The sequence below is a fragment of the Entelurus aequoreus genome, linkage group LG15 (genome assembly GCF_033978785.1).
Source record: "Entelurus aequoreus isolate RoL-2023_Sb linkage group LG15, RoL_Eaeq_v1.1, whole genome shotgun sequence".
NCBI lineage: Eukaryota > Metazoa > Chordata > Actinopteri > Syngnathiformes > Syngnathidae > Entelurus > Entelurus aequoreus.
The window spans coordinates 31,128,375-31,151,920 of NC_084745.1; the positions used below are offsets into that span (position 1 = coordinate 31,128,375).

The 23,546-nt window shown below is 38.7% G+C and overlaps 2 protein-coding genes and 1 long non-coding RNA gene across 7 annotated transcripts in view; 1 reads left to right on the plus strand and 2 right to left on the minus strand.

Moving 5' to 3' along the window:
* Positions 1-84: 84 nt before the first annotated feature.
* On the minus strand, positions 85-3,096 carry msrb2 (methionine sulfoxide reductase B2). 2 transcript variants are annotated; one of them, XM_062022029.1, is made up of 5 exons: positions 2,848-3,096; positions 2,684-2,781; positions 756-832; positions 398-530; positions 85-312 (listed from the first exon to the last, which is right to left on the minus strand). In XM_062022029.1, the coding sequence occupies exons 1-5, from the start codon at positions 2,960-2,962 to the stop codon at positions 181-183; spliced, it is 555 nt and encodes a 184-aa protein (XP_061878013.1). In that variant the 5' UTR covers positions 2,963-3,096; the 3' UTR covers positions 85-180. The 2 variants fall into 2 exon arrangements, with proteins under 2 accessions (XP_061878013.1, XP_061878012.1); XM_062022028.1 differs by having other exon boundaries at positions 383-530.
* The window catches only part of LOC133630439 (uncharacterized), a 102,129-nt gene continuing 81,307 nt past the window's right edge, over positions 2,725-23,546 (plus strand). The window contains exons 1-2 of the long non-coding RNA XR_009821255.1: positions 2,725-2,765; positions 2,866-2,985. This is a non-coding gene — a long non-coding RNA (uncharacterized LOC133630439). The remainder of the gene's footprint in view (positions 2,766-2,865; positions 2,986-23,546) is intronic.
* On the minus strand, positions 5,274-20,744 carry LOC133630437 (armadillo repeat-containing protein 3-like). 4 transcript variants are annotated; one of them, XM_062022023.1, is made up of 17 exons: positions 20,679-20,744; positions 20,242-20,357; positions 20,063-20,180; positions 19,852-19,974; positions 19,716-19,778; positions 19,424-19,602; positions 17,645-17,839; positions 17,356-17,575; positions 17,138-17,290; positions 15,020-15,128; positions 14,699-14,948; positions 7,449-7,585; positions 7,199-7,367; positions 7,033-7,127; positions 6,793-6,951; positions 5,832-5,994; positions 5,274-5,766 (listed from the first exon to the last, which is right to left on the minus strand). In XM_062022023.1, exons 2-17 carry the CDS (start codon positions 20,299-20,301, stop codon positions 5,560-5,562), a joined length of 2,400 nt encoding a protein of 799 aa, XP_061878007.1. In that variant the 5' UTR covers positions 20,302-20,357; positions 20,679-20,744; the 3' UTR covers positions 5,274-5,559. The 4 variants fall into 4 exon arrangements, with proteins under 4 accessions (XP_061878007.1, XP_061878008.1, XP_061878011.1 ...); XM_062022025.1 differs by having other exon boundaries at positions 5,617-5,782; XM_062022024.1 differs by lacking the exon at positions 20,679-20,744 and having other exon boundaries at positions 20,242-20,359.

A 23,546-nucleotide genomic window follows, 5' to 3' on the forward strand; every position in this document is an offset into this window, starting at 1 on the left:
GGTTCATGTGGGCCTCTTGCCGCTAGGAGGACGCATTGAAGAACAAAAAATAGTACATATGATGCATTTATTAAGAAACCAATTCAAATACATGATGCAAACTGTAAAAAAAAAATAATTCTGTGTTTTATTTTGTCATCTCTTATGTGTTAACATAAGAGATGACTGTCAAATATTGTGTCAATTGTCGTCATTCTCTTTAGGTTTGTTGCTCTCTCTGGGTTTAAAGTTGAGGGCCACGCTGTTAATACAGAACCGCTGACCAGTCGGGTCTGGCCCGTCCTCAAATACGTGGCCCAAGTGGGCGTCACACTAAAGGGGAAAAAAACACATGATGTTACCAAAACTCACAAACAAGTGAAGTAGCAGAAGAAGAGCTCACATTTTTACAAAGCACCTCAGTGCTGGCGCTACCCAGGCTGTTGTCAGGCCGACGGGTGATGGAGGAGTGGCTTTCATCTCGCTCCCAAGTCCCATGAGCCTCCTTGAAAGCGGGCCAGCCTGTCCCAGAGTCGTACTTGGACTCTGAACTATCACAACAGAAGAATATTTAAAACATTTAGTATTATTATGTTGGTGATGTGCATTTTGAGCGTGAACTAATAGATAGTAGATAGATAGTACTTTATTGATTCCTTCAGGAAAGTTCCCTCAGGAAAATTTTAATTCCAGCAGCAGTGTACAAAATTGTAAAAAGTAAAAAGTAAATAAAGGGGGTATAAATGGAAACAAAATAGAAAATAGAAAATGGCTACCTGAAGAGTGGAGAATCACAGCAGACACAATGGTACATCCCCACTTCATGGTGGTTCAGGTATATCCCACTAAAGGGCTACATGAAACATATGCAAACATGCATTAATGATGGGTTATTTATATTATATCACTTGTTTGTAGTCTTTCCAACTATATCTATTTTTCGAAGGACAAAAAAAAGATTGACAAAAAGACTTATAGGAAGATTCTTTAAAGCAGACCAAGACACTCACCAGTGTAATAATAATGATGAATATAACAATGATAAAAAACAGTGTAATGTGTTTAACACATATGCACATGGCCCTAAAAATATTGTGTCTGCGTGAGTGAAAAAAAACATCCCACAGTAAGAAAAAAACTAAATAATTCACATTTATTTGCAAAATCCTGCAGCACCCAGTTTCTATATTACAGAAGCGGTTTGTAAAGAAAGACAGCAAACAGGTTATTTCAAAGATATTTAATTCCAGGAACCCTCTGTTTATTAATTCAGACAGTAAATCGCTACTCCAAAACACTCTAATACAGGGGTCCCCAAACTTTTTGAGTCCGGGGGCCGCATTGGGTTAAAACAATTTGGCCGGGGGCCGGGCTGTATATGTATATATATATATATATATATATATATATATATATATATATATATATATATATATATATATATATATATATATATATACACACTACCGTTCAAAAGTTTGGGGTCACCCAAACCATTTTGTGGAATAGCCTTAATTTCTAAGAACAAGAATAGACTGTCGAGTTTCAGATGAAAGTTCTCTTTTTCTGGCCATTTTGAGCATTTAATTGACCCCACAAATGTGATGCTCCAGAAACTCAATCTGCTCAAAGGAAGGTCAGTTTTGTAGCTTCTGTAACGAGCTAAACTGTTTTCAGATGTGTGAACATGATTGCACAAGGGTTTTCTAATCATCAATTAGCCTTCTGAGCCAATGAGCGAACACATTGTACCATTAGAACAGTGGAGTGATAGTTGCTGGAAATGAGCCTCTATACACCTATGTAGATATTGCACCAAAAACCAGACATTTGCAGCTAGAATAGTTATTTACCACATTAGCAATGTATAGAGTGTATTTCTTTAAAGTTAAGACTAGTTTAAAGTTAAGGTCATCTTACAAAAACGTACAGTATGTCAAAGATCCTCTATGTGACGGGAAGACTTCAAAACACTACTCAAGGATCTTTCATAATTAAGACAGGAGCCATTCATCTGTTTTAAGGTCTTGCAAAAATGTATGTCCAAGATCCTCTTTGTGAGAGGACCGCTGCTGTTTTTAAAGACCTATAAATGCCATTCAAAAATCTTCTATATGACAGGAATAGCTTTGCTGTTTTTTTAATCCCCTATACTACAAAAACATTTGTCAAAGATCCTATATGAAACAGGAACACAACTGTCTTTGAGTATCTATTACAACATTGTTTGTTAAAGATCCATTACAGCAACACAGTGGTTGTTAAGGCCTCCCTCTTACGGTAACGTTAGTCAAAGATCATCTATGTGACAGATACACTGCAAAAATGCTGTTCAAAGGTCCTCTACTGTTTCCAATCACATATTGCAAAACACTACCCAAAGATCTTCTATGGGTCAGGAATCGCTTTGCTATTTTGAGGACTTTTAAAGGCCTTCCTGCAAAATAATAATAATGTAAAAGAAGATTTGTGTACTTATCAATGAATTAATACCCTGAAATGAGTGTTGGTAAAGCAAAGGTTTGCCGTCGTGCTAGCTGAAGTAAAAGTTTACCTTTTTTTATATTTGCATAGTATGTATTTATTATTAATGTTGTAAAATGCAAATATTTATAAATCTAGAAAGGGTGGTCCTAAAGTGGTAGGCTTTTTTTCGGAGGTCTCAAGAAGGTAACAAATACAAGAATGTGTGTGTGTCACTCACCACTTCTGTCCCGCTCTCTCTAGTGACTACATACTGCTCAGGAGTGAGTTTCTTTTGCCAGTCTGTCGTCTCGTCATAGCGGGTGAGAGATTTCAAACCTTGGACATTGTTTATGATTATCATGACTTTAAAATGAAAATTGTGGCAAAAAGTGAACATCTTACCTCCACTTGTGTGCACAGGGCGGATGAAGGCCGGGATGCTCCGCCGTGACAACATTGGCAGGCCGGCTCTCGACTGTTTGGAAATCAGAAAGATGCGAGCGACCAGACGAGACATGCTTGCGGCGTCGGGTGCAACAGGTACTGATGGCGAGGCTTCACGCCGCCACACTGGCTTATGCTGTCTGTTAACAGGGTGACCCGGTCAGGAAGTCCGACTTGTTGCTCCAAACTAGGTCAAAGTGGACTGGCTTTACTGTTTTAATTGCTGGCCAAAGTCCAAAAGCTGTTGAGTAAGCAAAAAAGATTGATATGGTGCACACCTGACAGAAAAGACAAGCAGCACAACACTGATTGCACATATATAATGCATATAATCCAGAGTTTGCGCTTCTGCACCTGCATATAGTTCTAGTTGTATTGGCCACCTGTGCAAGACCCCCTTTCGGACAAAACATTGTCATAGAATTTTGAATGGCATATATTTATATTTCTTCAGTACCATGAAAAAATGTATCTATCAATCTTCCTTTCATCCTCAAAGTCTGAGAAATCTCTAAAAATTATAATCTCTAAAATCTAATTATAGTCAAATGTTTGGACCTTAACCGCCCATGAGGGTGTTTGTTGACGATTGTAAAATGATCCATATTGGTGGTTAAATCACCAAAAATTATTCCCGCTGCTGCCCACTGCTCCCCTCACCTCCCAGCGTTTGATCAAAGGTGATGGATCAAATGCAGAGAATAATTTCGCCACACCTAGTGTGTGTGTGACAATCATTGGTACTTTAACTTTAAATATGTGTAACCTTTTTTAATATATTACTACAAAAAAACAACCTATTGACACAAGGACTATATTTTCTTCCCAACTGGTCGTCTTACATTCAGGGTCTAGAGGGGTTGGAAGAGTGTTAAAATGTCAAATGAGCGACATTGGAGCAAAAATACAAAAAAAAAATCTGTCTGGAGCCGCAAAAAATTAACAGCCTAAATAAGTGTTATAATGAAGGCAACACATGAGGTAAGTGTCTATATTAGCTATATTAGCCTACTATCAAGATGACTATTTGTCGCAGGCTGACATCTTCATTGACAGAAATGTTCAGTTCAGTGCAGTTTCAGTTTATTTCGAACATGTATACGATACAATGTAATGCATCACATATTTCCAGTTTGTTCATTACAGCACGTCCGAAAAGGAGTAGGAAGAAGCAGAGCTTATTTAATCCTACCCCTTTTTATTCCATAGTAATTTTATCCCATATCCTTGTTCTCTGTAAAAGAACAGATAATTAATTAATAAATAATAAATGAATAATATATCATAGTAAGTAAACAAAAATTAAATACATAAATAATCTTTGTCTCAAAAGAAAAAAAAAGGGTTCAAGATGTTCACCATAATTATTGTTCTGTGTACTTTGTGAACACTTGTAGTTCAAACAGTCTCTTAAACTGAATCATATTAGTGCTTTGTTTGATTTCTTTGGTTAGTTAGTTCCATAATTGAATTCCACATACTGATATACTAAATGTTTTAAGTGTTGTAAGAGCATACAAATGTTTTTCAAATCAGATTTTCCTCTAAGGGTTCCTCTTGTTGAGAAGAGTTGTTGTACATTCTTGGGTAGCAGGTTATAGTTTGCTTTGAACATTATTTTAGCTGTTTGCAAATGCACCAAATCGTTGAATTTCAATATTTTTGATTTAATAAATATAGGGTTTGTATGTTCTCTATATCCAACATTATGTATTATTCTAACTGATCTTTTTTGTAACACCGTTAGTGAATGAAGCGCACATTTGTTATTGTTTCCCCATATTTCTACACAATACTCAGATATGGTAACACTAGCGAGCAGTAAAGAATATGAAGTGATTATTGGTCTAGAACATGTTTTTCTTTATTCATTATTGATGTGTTTCTTGTTACTTTATGTTGTATATTTTTTACATGAGGTTTCCAGTTCATTTTATCATCTATTGTTACATCCAAACATGTGTTTTCTTTTACCCTTTCAATATCTATTCTGTTTATTTGTATTTCTGTTTGACTTTTTCTTCTACTGTTATCGAATAGGATTATTTTGGTTTTACTGAGATTCAAAGAGAGTCTGTTTTTGTCAAACCATCTTTTTAATTTGTACATTTGTTATTTGTGTTAGCTTTTGTGTGTTCTCTCCTGAACAAAACGCTTAATCTGCAAATAATACTAAATTTAAGTCATTTGTAACTTTACAAATGTCGTTTGTATAGAGATTGAACAATTTTGGTCCAAGTATTGATCCCTAAGTTACACCAAAAAATATTTTCATCTCTGGAGAAGTGTGTTCGCCTATCTTCACGTATCGCTTCCTGTTGGTTAAGTAGCTTCTAACCCAGTTCAAGACCAAAAATGTAATGTAATATTTATACAATTAGTCAATATGATACTAAAAAGAAAACAACGGACAACTCTCACTTTGTTTAACTGTATGTTTTATTATTGGTTTTAATTTATTTGTTTTTATTTGCATTTGTTGGGAGTGTATAAAAATAAGCAGTTAAGCTGATGCAAAAATTATTTCCTCTTAGCTGGTATAAAAAGCAAAAATAAGTTTGATATAAAAATAAATCTAGTTGTGATTTTTTTAGTATTGATTTTAGCGTTTGCCTTAATTTAGCGTTTCTGTTTTTACTTCCTCATATACAGTCTTAGAAGTATGATAACCTAAATGCTGTTGTAACGAATTGCTGCAGAGGTGTCTGCTCTTATTAAGTTTCCAGGCTCGTGCATGAGGTCCACAATGTAGCAACATGGCTGTATAGAGTATTCATCACTGGAGGGATCTTCCTTGTAGAGGACTATTTCATTCCAAGCTCGATTGTTGTGCCCTCGAACCAAAGTACACCTCAAGCCAACGCAGTCAGCCAAGTACTGCATGAAAAGGACACTTGTGAAAGTGTGAATAGTCAGTAACAGGATGGAGTTAGAGGACTTACCTTGAAAAGAAGCGCCCTGTGACAGTAGAATCCCTTGCTGATCATGCCGATGGGGACCACATTACACTGCAGTTGGAATTTAAGCAGGGAGATGTCCAGCAGCCATCCGAAACCGTGCATATCTTCCTTCTCAATTGCGCCACCCATGGCATCGCTAACACGCCTGATACAAAGACAAAAGCATGGCAACATTTATACGACGCACTGGAACCTCTAAAATCCATTTAATGTCAATCCAATCAAGTCCTTACTACCATACAGTATAAAGAGAAGTTAACCACTTTTAGGGATGGACACCTTTCACATTTGAACCAATACGGTACCAATTCCCGGTACCTGGGAATCGAAATCGGCACTCAACGTTACCAGTTTTTGTAATTGGTGTACTTATAAATTAAACACCAGCTGTTTGAGTGTACTTTTAATTACCAAATTTGGAGGTGTTGAAATCGCCATGTGAAATTGCCAATCCTATACAGAATTTGGTACCCGTCATTTGAACCACTGTAAACTACATAAAGTAAAATCCAATGACGAGGTTAAAGTTTGCACAGTGATGCTGTCATCTAGTGGCGTTTAATAGATATAGCTGACATTATTCATATTTGTTACACACATCTTCAACTTTAATCAGTATGTATTGTTTAAGAAACTGATAGTCAACACTGGAAAAAAGTGAAAATAATCCAAATTAATTGGCCAATGTGCATTTGGCTCAATGCTAGTTCGCATTTGCTTACTTAAGCGTAAGCAGCCAGATCTATCCCTCTAAGTTCTAATTGTTATTCTATGGTTGTAATCACATTTTATGTGGTACAGTAATGTGGTAAAAACACACACGTGTGAGTTAATTTATGTAGATTTAGTTTTGTTTTACATTTAGGGCCATCAAATTCTAGTTTAGCTCCAAATTGCACTACTTTACTCTGCGGTATCTGAGTTGAACCTAGTAAATATTTACCTTGCCAGGGCAGCATATTGCTCCACTTCATCATTCAAAAGCAAGATGGACTCTTTGACCTCTTTAACCAGAAGCTGCAACGCGACGTCATTCACCATTTTCCCTTGAGGATACTCAAACTGGACCTCATTTTTCGGTTGCGCTCCATCCTCACTGTTCCTATGTAAAAATAAAAAAAAGAGCCTGAATGTACCTTCCCTATGTTTTCCTTATAAGACATATAAAAGTCAGAATACATACTCAGTTGATGCGTTGACAGCAATGATGGGCAAGCCTTGGTTGACGGGCTCCATTGAAAGTTCTTCAAGAGTCAAAACTTTCTGACTAAACCCGAACTGAAATACAGATAATACAGTAAGGTTCTTAATTGATGCAAATAATAAAAAAACACAAATAATTCACACACCTTCCCAGCATCGTAGAAGCCATCAGTGATCACATCGGTGGACGCCAAACAGTCCGTCAGACCAAATTTGAGAGACAAACTGGATTGAATGAGACTGTTCAAGGCAAACTCGCCGAACTTGATCTTACTATTCTCCGACTGGTTGATTTCTTGAAGCATTCCCAGTGCTCTGAAACACACCGAAAGCATGCCACAGACGTATTAGGACACCTGAAATGGACGGAAATATGTAGTAGTTTGAGCATCTCACCCAAATTTACACATCTCCACAGCCATGGGCTCATCCTTTGCACACACACTGATTGCCATGCACGTGCAGCGCAGCACCTCCATGTGACTGGATCGCAGCAAAATGACCAGTGGCTCGAGACCATTAGCTTTCCATAGCTACAGTATGTTGAGAAAGACTTGATAAGATTCCCATTTAAAATGATAATATGAACATGTGCTGGAGACAAAGTGTACACATATAGCTTCTATCAAAAAAAATTACTCTGCAAGTGTGTTTTTGCTTAGTCTTTGGCTTTTTTTACCTCTAAAACCTCACGTGGTGACACAAAACTGTTTCCTTTCCATGACCTGTCTGACAAAGGTTGAGTAGTTTTACTTTATTTTAGTTTTATTTAGTCCTATTACAGGTTGTTTTGCTTTTATTTGTTTTTTGACCGACACTCAACAGTTCCCTATTCATTACCTTTTCATCAAAAGAGGAGTCGTTTTACTTTGTATTAGTTTTATTTAGTCTTAATATACAGTGTTTTGCTTATCTTTGGCTTTATTTCATAGACAATTCCAGCAATCTCTCTAAAATATTACTAGGTGACACTTAAAAGTTGCAATTTCCAATATGTGTCCGTCAAATGATGAGTAGTTTTGTTTTTATCTAAGTTTTATTCATTCTTATTATACAGTGGTTTGCTTATTCTTTGGCTTGTGACTGGCAATTTCAGCAATACCTCTAAAATCCTACTTGGTGACACATGACAGTTCTTTCTTTAACCTTTCTGCCAAAGTATGACTTGTTTTACTTTATTTTAATTGGCTTTTTTGATTGACAATTCCAGCAATGCTGCCAACACATTTTACTTTATTTAAGTTGTATTTAGTCTTGTTATACAGTGGTTTGCTTATAATGACATACTTTGCTTTTTTGACTAACAATTTCAGCAATACCGCTCAAACACTACTTTGAGACACTCAACCGTTCTGTTTCTATTACGTGTCTGCCAAAGTATGAGTCATTTTACTTGAAGTTTACTTTAGTCTTATTATAAATGTTTTGCTTGTTCTTTAGCATTTTTACAGGCGATTCAAGTGATAACTGCTAAAACACCACTGGGTAACACTCGGAAGTTCCCTTTCCATTATGTTTGTCAAAGGATGAGTAGTTTTTATTTTAGTTTCATTTAGTCTTTGCACTGTACAGTGTTTTGCTTATTATTTATTTTTTTGACAGGCAATTCCAGCGATACGTCTAAAACGCTGCATGGTAACTCACGACATTGCCCTTTCTTTTACCTGTCCGCCAAAGTATGAGTCGTTTTTCTTTATTATTATTATTATACAGTTGTTCGCTTATCTTTTGGCTTTTTGACAGACAATTCCAGCAACACCACTTTGTGACACTCGACAGTTCCATTTCAGTTACGTGTCTGTCAAAGGATTTTACATTTTAGTTTAATTTAGTTTTATTATAGTGCAGTGGTTCTTACCTTGTTGGAGGTACCGAACCCCACAAGTTTCATATGCGCATTCACCTAACCCTTCTTTAGTGAAAAAAAAAAAAAAAAAAAATCTAATTCAAGACAAAATTATATGTTTTTGGTAACACTTTAGTATGGGGAACATATTCTAAGTAACAAAGACTTAATTTAGAGTTATTTGGACACTAGGGGAACATATTCTAAGTAATAAAGACTTAATTTAGAGTTATTTGGTTAGGGTTAGGGTCAGGGTTAGAGGGTTAGGGTTATAATAAGGCCATGCCGAAAAAGGCATTAATAAGTACTTAATAATGACTAGTTAAGAGCCAATATGTTACTAATTTGCATGTTAACAAGCAACTAAAGGCAGCACGGTGGAAGAGGGGTTAGTGCGTCTGCCTCACAATACGAAGGTCCTTAGTCGTGAGTTCAATCCTGGGCTCGGGATATTTCTGTGTGGAGTTTGCATGTTCTCCCCGTGACTGCGTGGGTTCCCTCCGGGTACTCCGGCTTCCTCCCACCTCCAAAGACATGCACCTGGGGATAGGTTGATTGGCAACACTAAACTGGCCCTAGTGTGTGAATGTGAGTGTGAATGTTGTCTGTCTATCTGTGTTGGCCCTGCGATGAGGTGGCGACTTGTCCAGGGTGTACCCCGCCTTCCGCCCGATTGTAGCTGAGATAGGCTCCAGCGCCCCCCACGACCCCGAAGGGAATAAGCGGTAGAAAATGGATGGATGGATGTTCCCCATACTAAAGTGTTACCATGTTTTTTTACTGGTGCATAAAATGAACCGTGCATGAACATCACCTTGTTCAAACAACAAAACCAACACAGCGCATAAACTCACAACAAATTACACACTTGCAAATCAGTCAGCTGTTGCCGTATTCGTAATACGCCGATAGGGAGAAGTTTGTATTAACACGATGAGTCGTGTGTGTTTTAACCTCCGCTGAACCCCTGAGGCCGACTCACCGAACCCCTGAGGTTCGATCGAACCCAGGTTTTTTTGTTTTTTTTTTTATAATGTCCTGCCCAGCTTCTCGGGCAAATCATATAGCAGATGTAGATGCCCATATCGGCTGTTCAGATTTACTTTACAAAAGAGAAGTGTAGGATACTTCTCTTGTTGACTTACTTGTATTTTGACTTTATTAAATGTATTTATATAATCATTTGGTGCAGCCGGGCCGGAGCAGGAGGGGATAGAAAGAGAGAAAAAGGAAGACAGAGGGGGGAATTGTGGGGACAAGAGGGGGATTAGAAAGAGAGACAAAAACAACAACAGCAAACACAACAACAACAACAACAACAACAGAGCAACATCAGCAAATACGACATGTACAAATATGATGGTAAAAGTAATAGCAAATAAGAAGTTAGCGAAAATAAAAAAATAATACAGAAATGACACTGAGCATTATTACACTAAAAATGGAGCAATATGAATACCAATAGAAATAGTGCTATTGATAATAAACAATACCAATACTTTACCTTTATTATCAACAATACAATTGTTCAAATGCAACAATACATATACGTAATGATAACTTGAGATACGAAAGAATGCAGAAAAATGGAGGGGAAGAAAGAGAAGCAACCTACATTAACCTTGTAGATTGTTATAGTAACAATAGGTTAAGCTTTGTCAGTGTGCCATGTGTTATACCCAGTTTACCCTAGGGCAACAACGTTAATATGTTTGATGAAACGTGATTATGTGCATGAGTGTATGTATGCATATGTACTTGTATATGTACAGTATGTGTATGTGTGTGCTTGTACAGTGAATGTATATGTACAGTATGTGTATATGTGTGTACAGCGAATGTATATGTACAGTATGTGTATACAGTATGTGTGTTTGAACAGTGAATGTATATGTACAGTATGTGTATGTGTGTTAGTACAGTGAATGTATATGTACAGTATATGTATGTGTGTGTTTGTACAGTGAATGTATATGTGTAGTATGTGTATGTGTGTGTCTGCACAGTGAGTGTATATGTACAGTATGTGTATATGTATGTTTTTACAGTGAATGTATATGTACAGTATGTGTATACAGTATGTTTGTATAATGAATGTGCGTGTGGATGTACGAACTTTGAGTGTGTAAATATGTACTGTATTTATTTGTATATGTATGTGGGAGCGTAGGTACCTATGTATGTCTGTATGTATGTGTGTGAGTATGTGAATTTGCATGTACAATACATTTGACTCTCAGTGTGTGCAGGAGCCAGAGTACGGCCCCAGCCTCCCCTAGAGCCCATCCCACAAATAGTAGGTGTGGTGCCCAGGGAACCAGGGGCCACCGCCCCCACGCAGCCAAGCCGGACAGCGACAGGAACCCCAGAGCCTGGCCCACCGCGCCGCCCACAAGGGCCAGCAGCAGGCCGCAGACAGACGCACCCGGCAGAGGACAAGGCACGAGAAAAGCAGGGGGCAGCCAGACCCCAAGCCAGCGAGAGACCACATCCTACACAGACAGAAAGGCGGGACGCCCCGCCCGAGAGGCCCGTAGACCCCCCGCAACCGGACGGGAAGACCGCCCCCGCCCCACCGGCAACCGGGCCCCCACGAGCCCCACCCCTGGAGAGCGCGGCGAGGCCAGCCTACGGCCACCCCACCCAAGCCGGCCGCCACAGGACCACCCAGCACGGGGCCACGGGAACCACCCAGCCCACCCGCAGGGACCCCAACGATGGAGATGGAACAACCAGCAACCGCGCCGCCGAGTCCCCCCCTGAGGTAGGGGAAATAAATAAATAAAATAAATAAATACATAATAATAATAATAATAATATCCCCGGAATCCGCGCCGGCCGACGAGGCAATGAGGGGTGCGCCGAACCCCAACCCCCCCACATGCATGTGTACAAGGCCCCCAGAGTGTCTACTGTGTAGTTAAAATTAGGAGGTCAGCCATTACAGCCGACCTCCAGTCCCTATTGATGCGTGTACTGTAGCGTGAGTGAGATATGTATGCTTGTGGGAACTAATAATGCGATTAAAATTGGGGGACATCAAGGTCTTGGTGGGTCCTAACCAAGCCGAGCCCTCCAAATCCTAAGTGTCTAATATGCAGCTAAGATTGAGGGATGGACGAGCAGGGGACAAGACAGGAGGACTGGAGCCCCATAGGAGGCATCCTCAACCCCCCGCCATGCCTCCCCTTTGTGTGACTGTGTGTGCTATAAGTAGGAGGAGTAGAGGGCCCGGACATCCCCCCAGTCATTGCGGCTGACAACCAGGAACTACGGGGCCCCAACAAGGGAGGCAAGCAGCCCCCCCAACCCGGCACCAGGCGGGCCCGCACAGCCGCAGCGTAGGGCGACCCTGGGCAGACCCCGCCCCGCGCCCCAGGAGAAGGAGGAAGCCCACGGACACCCGAAGCCAGAGGGGCACGAGCCGACCCCCGCCCGACAGCGGCAAGGCCCCGGCCCCACGGGCGCAATCCCCCGCCCAACCACCCACGAGAGGGGCATCCCCCCACCCAACCCAAGGCGGCCTCCCCCAACAGCTCCACCCGCACCCTAACCCCCGCCCAGGCACCCCCATCCACCCCCAGCCCCCAGACCACTCACGGATCGGCCCGCCAGGCCGGCACCAGGGAACACACCCCAGGCCCACCCGACCCCGCGGCACACGCCCCCCTCCCCGGCACCCACGACCCCCCACCCAAGGAGCAAGACTCCCGGGACAGAGCCCCAGCCCCGGCCCCCATGGGAATCAGGTCAGGAAATCAATTAGCGGTACCCAAAGAGATCTGAATTCTGTCAGTTGTTGTTTTGATTCAGCAGACATTCTTTCCATAACTACATAATCTAATAAAATGTTTTTGTAAAGGTTTATACATAAATTATTTTTTTATTTCCAATTCATGAGAATAGTTTTTTTGGCGATGCCTATTGCATTTATAAGGAGGTATGTTTTGTTTATATCAAAGTCAGTTGCGGAGAGATCACCCAACAGGCAGAGTGCGGGGGAGATGGGAATAGGAATCTCTAACACTAATGATAGGTTCTCGCACACTCCAAGCCAAAAGTTACTCACGGGAGCACAGGACCACATTGAGTGTAAGTAGTTATCTACCTTATTATCTGAGCAGTGTACACAAATGTTAGAGTCAGCTAAACCCATTTTATACATTCTTAGACCGGTGTAATGTATTCTGTAAAGTATTTTGAGCTGAATCAGTCGTAAATTCGGATTCTTAATCAAACGAGAAGTATTGAGGCATATTTGTTTCCAGAATTCTGGGTCAAGGCTTGTGGATACGTCTGAGTGCCATTTGGAAGTTGGGATACTTATTGTGTTATCTATTTTTGATAAGAGAGCATATAATTTGGATAAAGCTTTGGGGGCAGATGTTTTGAAGACTTTAACGGTCGTAGGATTACTTTCCCATGTTGTTTTGTTGAATCTTGCGCTAATTACAGATTTGATTTGTATATATTCTAGGAATTTATTAGGATTTATTGCATATTGTGTTATTAAACTTTTAAAAGAGATAAAACTGTTTGCATTGATGATACCCCCAAGACATCTGACTCCTTTATCATACCATGTTGGAAAGTTCAATGGCTTCTTGTTTAAAAGAAAATCAGGATTATTCCAAATAGGCGTAAATTGACAGATCGAACCCAGGTTAAGAACCACTGTTATAGTGTTTTGCTTATTCTTTTGCATTTTCACAGATGATTCAAGCGATAACTTCTACAACACCAGTAGGTAACACTCGACAGTTCCCTTTCCATTATGTGTCTGTCAAAGAATGAGTAGTTTTGCATTATATTAATTTTATTTAGTCTTAATTTAGTGCTTCGCTTATTATTTGGCTATTTATACAATTCCACCTATACCTTTCACACACCGCATGGTGACGAACAACAGATCCCTTTCTTTCACCTCTGTCAAAGGATGAGTAGTTTTACTTTGCTTTAATTTGATCTCAATCAATCAATCAATCAATGTTTATTTATATAGCCCTAAATCACAAGTGTCTCAAAGGGCTGTACAAGCCACAACGACATCCTCGGTACAGAGCCCACATACGGGCAAGGAAAACTCACCCCAGTGCGACGTCAATGTGAATGACTATGAGAAACCTTGGAGAGGACCGCATATGTGGGTTTTTTTTACAGAAAAGTACCAAATTAATTATACATAGCAAATTTCTGTTTTCTTAAATTACTTTCAAATTCATGTAAAATTACAGTAATTATCTTTCATTAAATATGTAGCTTGTTATATAAAAGTCTATGTCCATGTAGAATAAAGGTATTTTTCTGCAGAACTGTTTGCATCGTCACTTTATTAAAGGTGGTTGATCTTAACAAGTCAGAAAAAATCTGTAAAATAATGGTATTTTTCTGTGGAACTGCCAGCATTGTCACTTCATTAAAGGTGTTTGATCGTAATAATTTGGAAAAACTGTAGAATAAAGGTATTTTTCTGCAGAACTGTTTGCATCGTCACTTTATTAAAGGTGGTTGATCTTAATAATTTAGTAAAAATCTGTAAAATTACGATATTTTTCCACAAAACGTTTCATGAAAATTTCTGTAAATATGTTTTTGATCATTATTTGGTTTACAATGTTTTACTTTAATTTTATGTTTTTTGTTTGGCAGCCGTAGCTGCCAGTAGATGACCGTTTTTTTTACAGAATTTTTTTTTACAATGTAGTCTCGACATAAAGTGGTAAATTCTCGCTATATTTATGACTTTATAGGTTCCACTGTACACTGAAGCAAAAATTAGTTGATCCACAGACACACTAACCTGTGCCCTGGCCTCAGCGCTAAACGCCAGCTCACAGATACACAAGGTAGCATTGATGAGGACTTGTGAATCTGTTGATTTTAAAGGCTTCACCAGCGCTGGCATGGCACCGTGTGACAACACGTCGCATCGAATAGCCTCCTGTCCTGCTATCCTGCAAAGTATGGCTGCAGCATTGGCTACCGTTCTGGGACAGGTGTCACCGAGTCGCAGTATAAGGCGCCTAAGTCCTCTTGCCTCATAGATTGCCCTGTAGATGACAGACTTTTTTTTAAAAGTCCGGCAGAAGAAAAGTAGATTTTTATTTTGTGTAAATCTTACACAGTGTTGAGTTTGTTTCCAGATGTGAGGTTGGCAAGGGCCTGCACTGCTTCCCCTCTCAATGCCAAATTCCGACTGCTTAGGAGGCGTATCAGAACAGGTAAAACACCTGAATCACACAAAAACACACTTAAATCCCGTACAGTTGTGGTTTATGTTATTAGTGTTGAACATGAGATGATACATTTTTCTAAAAACAAATGGTGTGTGTGTGACAGGGAGAAAACCTCTGACTTGGTTGGGGAATGACCCGTTTCATTGGCATTTTACTAGAGAAAAAATAAAATATGTATTATATGCGGGTCACTCACCAATCCGTATAGTATGTCACTAACTCCTCTTTTTCTTTTTGTGTTCCTGTCTCCTCTGTGGGTGGTTCTCCCGGCTTTTGTACGTACGGCCAACAGGGGGACCATTGCACTTCCACATTATGTTCGATTGTTACTGGTGGTGGTTAGGCTGGTGACAGTGGTGCTGGCAGCAGGCCAATTTTTGGTCGTTACTGTCATCATTAGGCATGGGTACCGAATTCTTTACTTTTATTGGCAGCAACTGTACTGTCAGTACTACTGGATATTGATTCACGTAAAATCAAACGCTGCCATATCTCGGTACTTTTGTTGCACGTGACGTTACGTTTAGTTACAGACTCGGCCGGCTCAAACACTTGGCAGGCAAACAAGCACTGAAGTAGCACTTAAGAGTAGACTCAGCCACACTTCCAGTGTGGCAATTTTCCATCCCAACAAAGCAAGTATACCCAATAGGAAACACTTAAACATACAGTACAGGCCAAAAATTTGGACACACCTTCTCATTGAATGTGTTTTCTTTATTTTCAAGACTATTTACATTGTAGATTGTCACTGAAGGCATCAAAACTATGAATGAACACATGTGGGGTTATGAACTTTAACAAAAAAAAAGGTGAAATAACTGAAAACATGTTTTATATTCTAGTTCCTTCAAAATAGCCACCCTTTGATTACTTTTTCGCACACTCTTGGCATTCTCTCGGTGAGTGGTAGTCACCTGAAATGATTTTCACTTCACTGGTGTGCTTGAAGCTCTTCGAGAGAATGCCAAGAGTGTGCAAAGCAGTAATCAGAGCAAAGGGTGGCTATTTTGAAGAAACTAGAATATACAACATGTTTTTAGTTATTTCACCTTTTTTTTGTTAAGTACATAACTCCACACGTGTTCATTCATAATTGTGATGCCTTCAGTGACCATCTACAATGTAAATACTAGTAATGAAAATAAAGAAAACACATTGAATGAGGAAAAGGTGTGTCCAAACTTTTGGCCTGTACTGTACATAAAGGCTCCACTTTTCAAAACTTACATTGGATTGGCCATGGAAATGCTACTGATTAGCATTAGCGATTTTACATGGTAAATTCAACCCCTCCAAATTTGGTTATAAAAACTGCACCTGCGATGCATGTTACAATCAAACAGCCGGTGTGTAATAAGTACAAAACTTACAGTATTTTTTAAGGGCGCATCAAAAGACTAAATACAGCTTAATGGCAAAGATTACTCCCTGACTATTTAATATACAGTAGTTTATATACTACTGCCATCTGAATAGCAATTGCATGCAAAGTATACTATATAATACCTGTAAATCAGCATCTGAAGGGTAAGAAATTAATATACAACAACTGAACAACAGTTATCATAATAACTTTTAAATGTTAAATACAAAATGTTACATTATTAAACAAATTAATACTTATTAACACATGAACACAGACAGAAGTACCAAAAACTGGTACTGTTGAGTACCTGAGTCTTTTTCCAGGAATAGAATACATCTTTAGAATAGAATAGGTACCGTATCAATTTAAGAGTGAAAAGTTCCCATCCTTAGTCATCATAGGACACTTATTTTATTTCTTCCAGTTGTTAAACCCCTCTATTCCATTTTCTCCGTCCACCGGTAGAGACAAAAGACTCTTCTCGAGAGGTAATTTTTCCTTCAAGTGTTTGACAGTTGGTAGTGTACAGTAGGACTTTACTTCTAGATTCGTGTGTAAAGTGCCTTGACTTGTGCCCAGTTCACTTCCATTGTGAATTGGGGCTATGTAAATAATATTGACTTGCATTCGGTACCTATTTCCCTGAAGTGTTCTTTGCTGGTCAGGAAGGAGCTCATGGCGGCCACAGCTTGACAGGCCAATATTTTCAAACCATCGTTGCCCACTGACAGAAGATCCAGCAGAATCTCCTCAGCCTTCAGCTCATGAAGAACTTTGTGAGATTCCGCTGCACACAAGTAGAACATATAACACTAGCCTTACTTGGGTGCCAATGTTTTGTTCTATGCTTACGAATCTGAGCAGCCCTGGAGACACATTCAACGGCATTGGACTGGATTTCATGACTGACGCATTTAACAGGACCGGACTCCATGTCAGGCAATTTAGGGGGAAGAACAAGCGTCATCAGCAGAGAGAGTCCTCCTGCATTCTGGACTAGCTGGAAAATGTCACTATCACTCATGGAGTTAGCAAGAATCTGCAAGGCGTCAACATGGAGGTCCTCCAAGTTCTGTTAGTGATGTAAACAATCGGAATCAACAAAGTAGCAGCACAAAGAAAAGATTCACAAAATACCAACCTCGTTTTTGAGGATCTCAACGAGCTTTTCGGGTCCTTGCTCCTTTCTCAGAACACCGTGTGAGTCTTTATCAGTGGTGACTTTTAGTAATGTCTTTAAAGCCAGCTGCTGAATGACAACATACTGCGAATTAAGCAGCTCCAGAAGTAGGGAGACCCCGCCCAGCTCTCGTACTGCAGGCCAAAATTGGCTGTTCTTTATTGACAGAGCAGAGCAGAGACAACGGGAAAACATTCAAAATGTTAAAAACATGTACCAACATTTATACATATTTCCACTTTAGAGATATTTGGAGTAAGCGGGCCAGGAAATGGTATGGTAAAATTTGGATTTCATGTCAGGGATGCCAAAATACCTGTGGCTTGTGGAAATCTTGTTTTTTGTCTAAAAGCATTATATTTGACCTATCAGGACATTTGGCCAATTTAGACTTCTCCCTGACCTCAATAATACCCTTACGTAGTTTAAATTGTGATGTGCCTTTATTCGGATAAACTTTTGATACTTCCCTTACTAGGATATTTGAAACCAATTTTGACATTTCACTTCATTTGGGACAATGTGCTTAAATTTTACCATTGGGATATTTGGCAACTTTGTTGACTTAAGTTTTGGTGTGTCTCTTGTTGGGACATTTAGAGTCAATTTTGACAGTTCTCTTAGCAGTAGATGTAGAGCTATCCCCATTTTGACACGTCCTTTTATTTGGAACGCTGTACTCAAATGTATTAATTTCTCTTGGTTTGACATTTGCTTTGTGACTGAAATGGGCTCAAATGTTGATATTTTTGTGATTGGGACATTTTGAGCCAATTTTGACATTTTTCTTCATTTGGGACACGTTGCTTGAATTTTGTCATTGAGACATACCGGTATACATACAGTAAATTTGACAAATAATTTTATTGGACTCAGGCTTTGGTATTTCTCTTATTGGGACATTTGGAGTCTATTCAGACATATCCCCCATCAATACACATGAAGCAAACAAATGTTAACAAGTATCTTCCTTTGGGACACTGAACTCGAATTTGGTCATTTTGTCTTATTGGAACATATGGATTTTATTGCATATGGGAGTTTACTGGGCTCAAATTTTGATATTTGTCTTATTGGGACATTTTGAGAAAATTTTGACATTTTCTTTTGTTTGGGATAACGTTAAAATGTGCCATTGGGACAGTTGCCTTCAATCTTTCAGCGGACTCAGGTTTTGATATTTCTCATGTTGTGACATTTGGAGTCAATTTAGATATTCCCCTTAACAGTACATAAGAAGCCAACCAATTGTGACTATTTCCCTTCATTTGGAACACTGGGCTCAAATGTGGGTATTTATCTTATTGTGACATTTGTACTTTATTTGATGTGTAACTTTACTGGGCTTAAATTTCAATATTGATTTTATTGGCATATTTTAAAACATTGACATTTCCCTTTATTTGGGAGACTAGACTCAAATTTGGGCATTTTTTATGTAATCTTAGTTGATGTGACTTTGCTGAGCTCATGCTTTAATATTTGTTTTATTGGGACAATTTGAGAACATTTGACATTTCCCAGCCAAGGACTGTGACGTTATACCACTATCATAATTGACTCTAGTCAAGACACAATTATCTGTGTACTTACTTGTGTTGCCAGACATAGTGATAATGGTTGTGTTGAGTCTATTTCAGTGAATAGTAAATCTAAATTGCAATACAAGCCATACACTGACTACTTTAAACTGAATCCCAGTTTGATTTCCATAGTATTATAATAACTTTGCAGACTCACTTGAACCAGGTTGTAGATGGTCTCAAGAGAGTTCTTCTGAACATCTGGTTCGGAACTGGAGAGGAGCTTGATTAATGGCGGCAGACCTTTGTTTTCAACGATCTGGACCTTGCAGGAGGGATCCACGGACAAAAAGGACAGGCACAGTGTCCCATACTCTTTGATAACTGCATCTACACCTAGTGTGTGTGTGACAATCATGGGTACTTTAACTTTAACTTTATGGAATTGGAGAGGGTAGTCCAATCAGTAAAATACAGGAGATAATAGAAGGTATGTAGAGAAAACTCACCATCAATTAGTTTAATAATTGGTGGGACGACGGCCATTTTTTGCAGGGCATTGACAACAGTCCCTTTGGGAGGGGGCGATACAATTTAACTCGACTCAATCTACTAAACAAGTGTGTATTTGTGTGTTTTACATACTGTCGGTAACCATTCTGCCTAAAACCATGAATGCATTGCGTCTGACCAACTCGTTGCTGTGATTGATGAGCTGACTGAGAGGCTGCAGTACCCCAAGCTTCATTAAATGCACCTTCATATCATCTATCCCCCAGCAGGAGGAGACAAAACACATGTATCAGAATAACAGTGTCGTGTTTGCATGTGCGTGGAAAATAATAATTCCGGGCACCTTTCTCTGCAAAACCGTAGATTGCTTCACATGCAATAGCCACAACGTTGTCTTCGGGTGAGCTCAGCAGAAGAACTAAGGTCGTTTTTGTTTTGACGGTGATTTGCAGTGGCTCAAACTGGAAAGACACACAACTTATGGAAGGCACACAAAAAAAAGTGCACACACAAGTGTCTCACCGTGTCCCTGCCCGGAGTTTCACACTTGGACTTTCTTTCTTTCTTATCTTTCTTGTCCATTGTGCAGCCTGCGAGTGTCTTCGTTGCACAGCACACTTCATGAATAAGTTGGCGGCCTGGACGTGTGCAATATTAATTACATTTAGGGTCATTGTATTGTAGTTATTAGCGACTGGCACCGTTCAACGTCTAAGGAGGATTTTTAAAAACTCAAAAATTTTCTGTAACTAGCCACACGTTAATAAAGTTAAGGTGACGTCATCGCCAAATTGATCACTTTTTTGCACGGTCAGCTTCCTTGGTGACAAAAATACGAAACGTAGTTGCGTCGATGACGACACTATTTAACCTCAATTTAGCTTTAGACGACCTCTTCTCAACAATAACACGTGCTAAATTATGGGACGACAAAAAAAGACACTTGAATACACCAATACCTTATAATGAGCTCCAAATCGAGTTTCATTGTACTGAATAGTTAACATTGGTTACCCCGAGCAACCGGCGCCAGTAGGGACCTTCTACAAAGTGCAGGACCTAAAATACGTGCAATAAATTTCCTTGTAGCTCTTTTTCACTTTCAAGTACAGTAAAAGCATTTACTGGTTCCACTTTAACTTGAGATTAAGTCTTATTTAATATATTACATTTAATTTGAGCCTCAAACTGACGTGTACAAAGTGCATATTTTTCTAAGGCACCTGCCCCATAGAACAGCAATTTTGTATTTGGCAATTTTGACACGGGAAAAGCGGTAGCAATGGAAGGATGGATGGACATTTATCATAACATTTTTTTTTATTTTGACATTTCACTTATCGCTTATTATTATTCACTTATCACTTATTATCACTTATCGGTGTATGTTCGATTGACTCACATTTTGACATTTTCCTCAACAAGCTCCATCCAACTTTGACTATTCCTGGCTGTGGAACTTTTGGGTTAAATTTTAACATTTTCTTAAGAACATTAGAGACACATACTTTGCAACGCTTTTCTATCAGACAATGTATTGTCGGTACAACAGATGGAATTTTTTTCCATCCATTGTTCCGAATGTATTTTGTCTGACTAGAAGATAATTGAAAAGTATATGAACAAGAAAACAATTAACCATTTTGTTTTCGACACACATGTTATCTATCTCTGAGTTTGTTTTAAATTTAGAAATGTTCCTCTATTTAAAATTTTGGCTATCTCTTATTCACAAATTTCCCTTGGAAGGTAATGTGTCTTTTATTTTGAAATGTTTGTCATTGGGACATCGGGCTAAAATTTGGACATTCACCTCCCTTTGAATCATATTGATGTAAATGTTTTACTTTGGCTCTAATTTTAATTTCCCTTCATTAGGCTATTACTGTAATATATATATATATTTGTGTGTGTGTGTGTATATATGTGTGTGTGTGTGTGTGTGTGTGTATATATATATATATATATATATATATATGTATATGTACATATGTATATATGTATATGTACATATATATATATATATATATATATATATATATATATATATATATATATATATATATATATATATATATATATATATATATATATATATGCATATGTGTACATATATATATATATATATATATATTTATATATATATATATATATATATATATATATATATATATATATATATATATATATATATATATATATATATATATATATATATATATATATATATATATATATACAGTGGGGCAAAAAAGTATTTAGTCAGTATATGTACATATACAGTGGGGCAAAAAAAGTATTTAGTCAGCCACCCATTGATTGTCAATGGGTGGCTGACTAAATACTTTTTTGCCCCACTGTATATATATATATATATATATATATATATATATATATATATATATATATATATATATATATATATATATATATATATATATATATATATATATATATATGCATATATATATATATATATATGCATATATATATATATATATATATATGTACATATATGCATATATATATATATATGTACATATATATATATATATATATATGTACATATATATATATGTATATATATATATATATATATATATATATATATGCATATATATATATACATTATATATATATACACACACACACACACATATATATGTATATATACACACATATATATATGTACACATATATATATATATATATATATATATATATATATATATATATATATATATATATATATATATATATATATATATATATATATATATATATATATATATATATATATATATATATATATATATATATCTCAGTGTCACTCTTCTCCTTGGCAATGAACATGATTGTCAAGTCTGCGGAGGTTGAATGCAGAGGGCTAAAATCAAGATCTGGGACCCGGCAGCCCCCCATAAGAGCTTTTATGGACGACTTGACAGTGATGACCACATCTGTGCCTGGGTGCAGGTGGCTCCTCCAGGGGCTTGAACGGCTCATCACATGGGCAAGGATGAGCTTCAAGCCAGCAAAGTCCAGGTCTCTGGTCCTAAAGAAAGGTAAAGTGGCCGACCATTTCCGCTTTACAGTTGGAGGGTACTTGATTCCAACGGTGACCGAAAGACCTGTTAAGAGCCTGGGCAAGATCTTTGATAGCTCCCTGAAGGACGCAGTGGCCTTGCAGCAGACAAAGAGCGACCTGACCTCATGGCTCACAGCCATCGACAAATCTGGTCTCCCAGGAAAGTTTAAAGCCTGGATGTACCAACACGGAGTCTTGCCTAGAATACTCTGGCCTCTGTTAATCTACGAGGTACCAATGACAACGGTTGAGGTACTAGAGAAGACCATCAGCCAGTTCCTGAGGAGATGGCTGGGGCTCCCTCGGTCCTTAAGCAGCATTGCTCTTTATGGCCATTCCACCAAGCTGCAGCTCCCTCTCAGGGGACTGTTGGAGGAATTCAAAGTCACCCGCTCCAGAGATGTAATGATGTACAGAGACTCCGCAGATGTCAAGGTCGCCTCGGCAGGAATTGTTGTTAAGACCGGGAGGAAGTGGCAGGCACAAGAAGCCGTAAGCAGAGCAGAGGCGCGGCTGAGGCACAAAACCTTGTTGGGTACTGTGGCAAGGGGAAGGGCAGGCCTCGGCAGCTTTCCAAAGCCACGTTGGGACCGGGCCCGTGGCAAGGAGAAGCGCCAACTGGTCCAAGAGGAGATCCGTGCAGAGGTGGAGGAAGAACGTTGCTGCCGGATGGTCAGCATGTCCAAACAAGGGGCGTGGACAAGGTGGGAGCATGCAGAACCTCGAAAACTCACCTGGG

Coding starts and splice junctions, on each gene's coding strand:
- msrb2 (XM_062022028.1), bottom strand. CDS start 2,962: ATGTCTCGTCTGGTCGCTCGCATCTTTCTGATTTCCAAACAGTCGAGA. Junction 2,782..2,847: donor CCCTGTGCACACAAGTGGAG/GTAAGATGTTCA, acceptor ACAATGTCCAAG/GTTTGAAATCTCTCACCCGC. Junction 313..382: donor CTGAGGTGCTTTGTAAAAAT/GTGAGCTCTTCT, acceptor TTTCCCCTTTAG/TGTGACGCCCACTTGGGCCA.
- LOC133630437 (XM_062022023.1), bottom strand. CDS start 20,301: ATGGACAAGAAAGATAAGAAAGAAAGAAAGTCCAAGTGTGAAACTCCG. Junction 7,368..7,448: donor GTGGAGATGTGTAAATTTGG/GTGAGATGCTCA, acceptor GGTGTGTTTCAG/AGCACTGGGAATGCTTCAAG. Junction 7,128..7,198: donor GCTTCTACGATGCTGGGAAG/GTGTGTGAATTA, acceptor TCTGTATTTCAG/TTCGGGTTTAGTCAGAAAGT.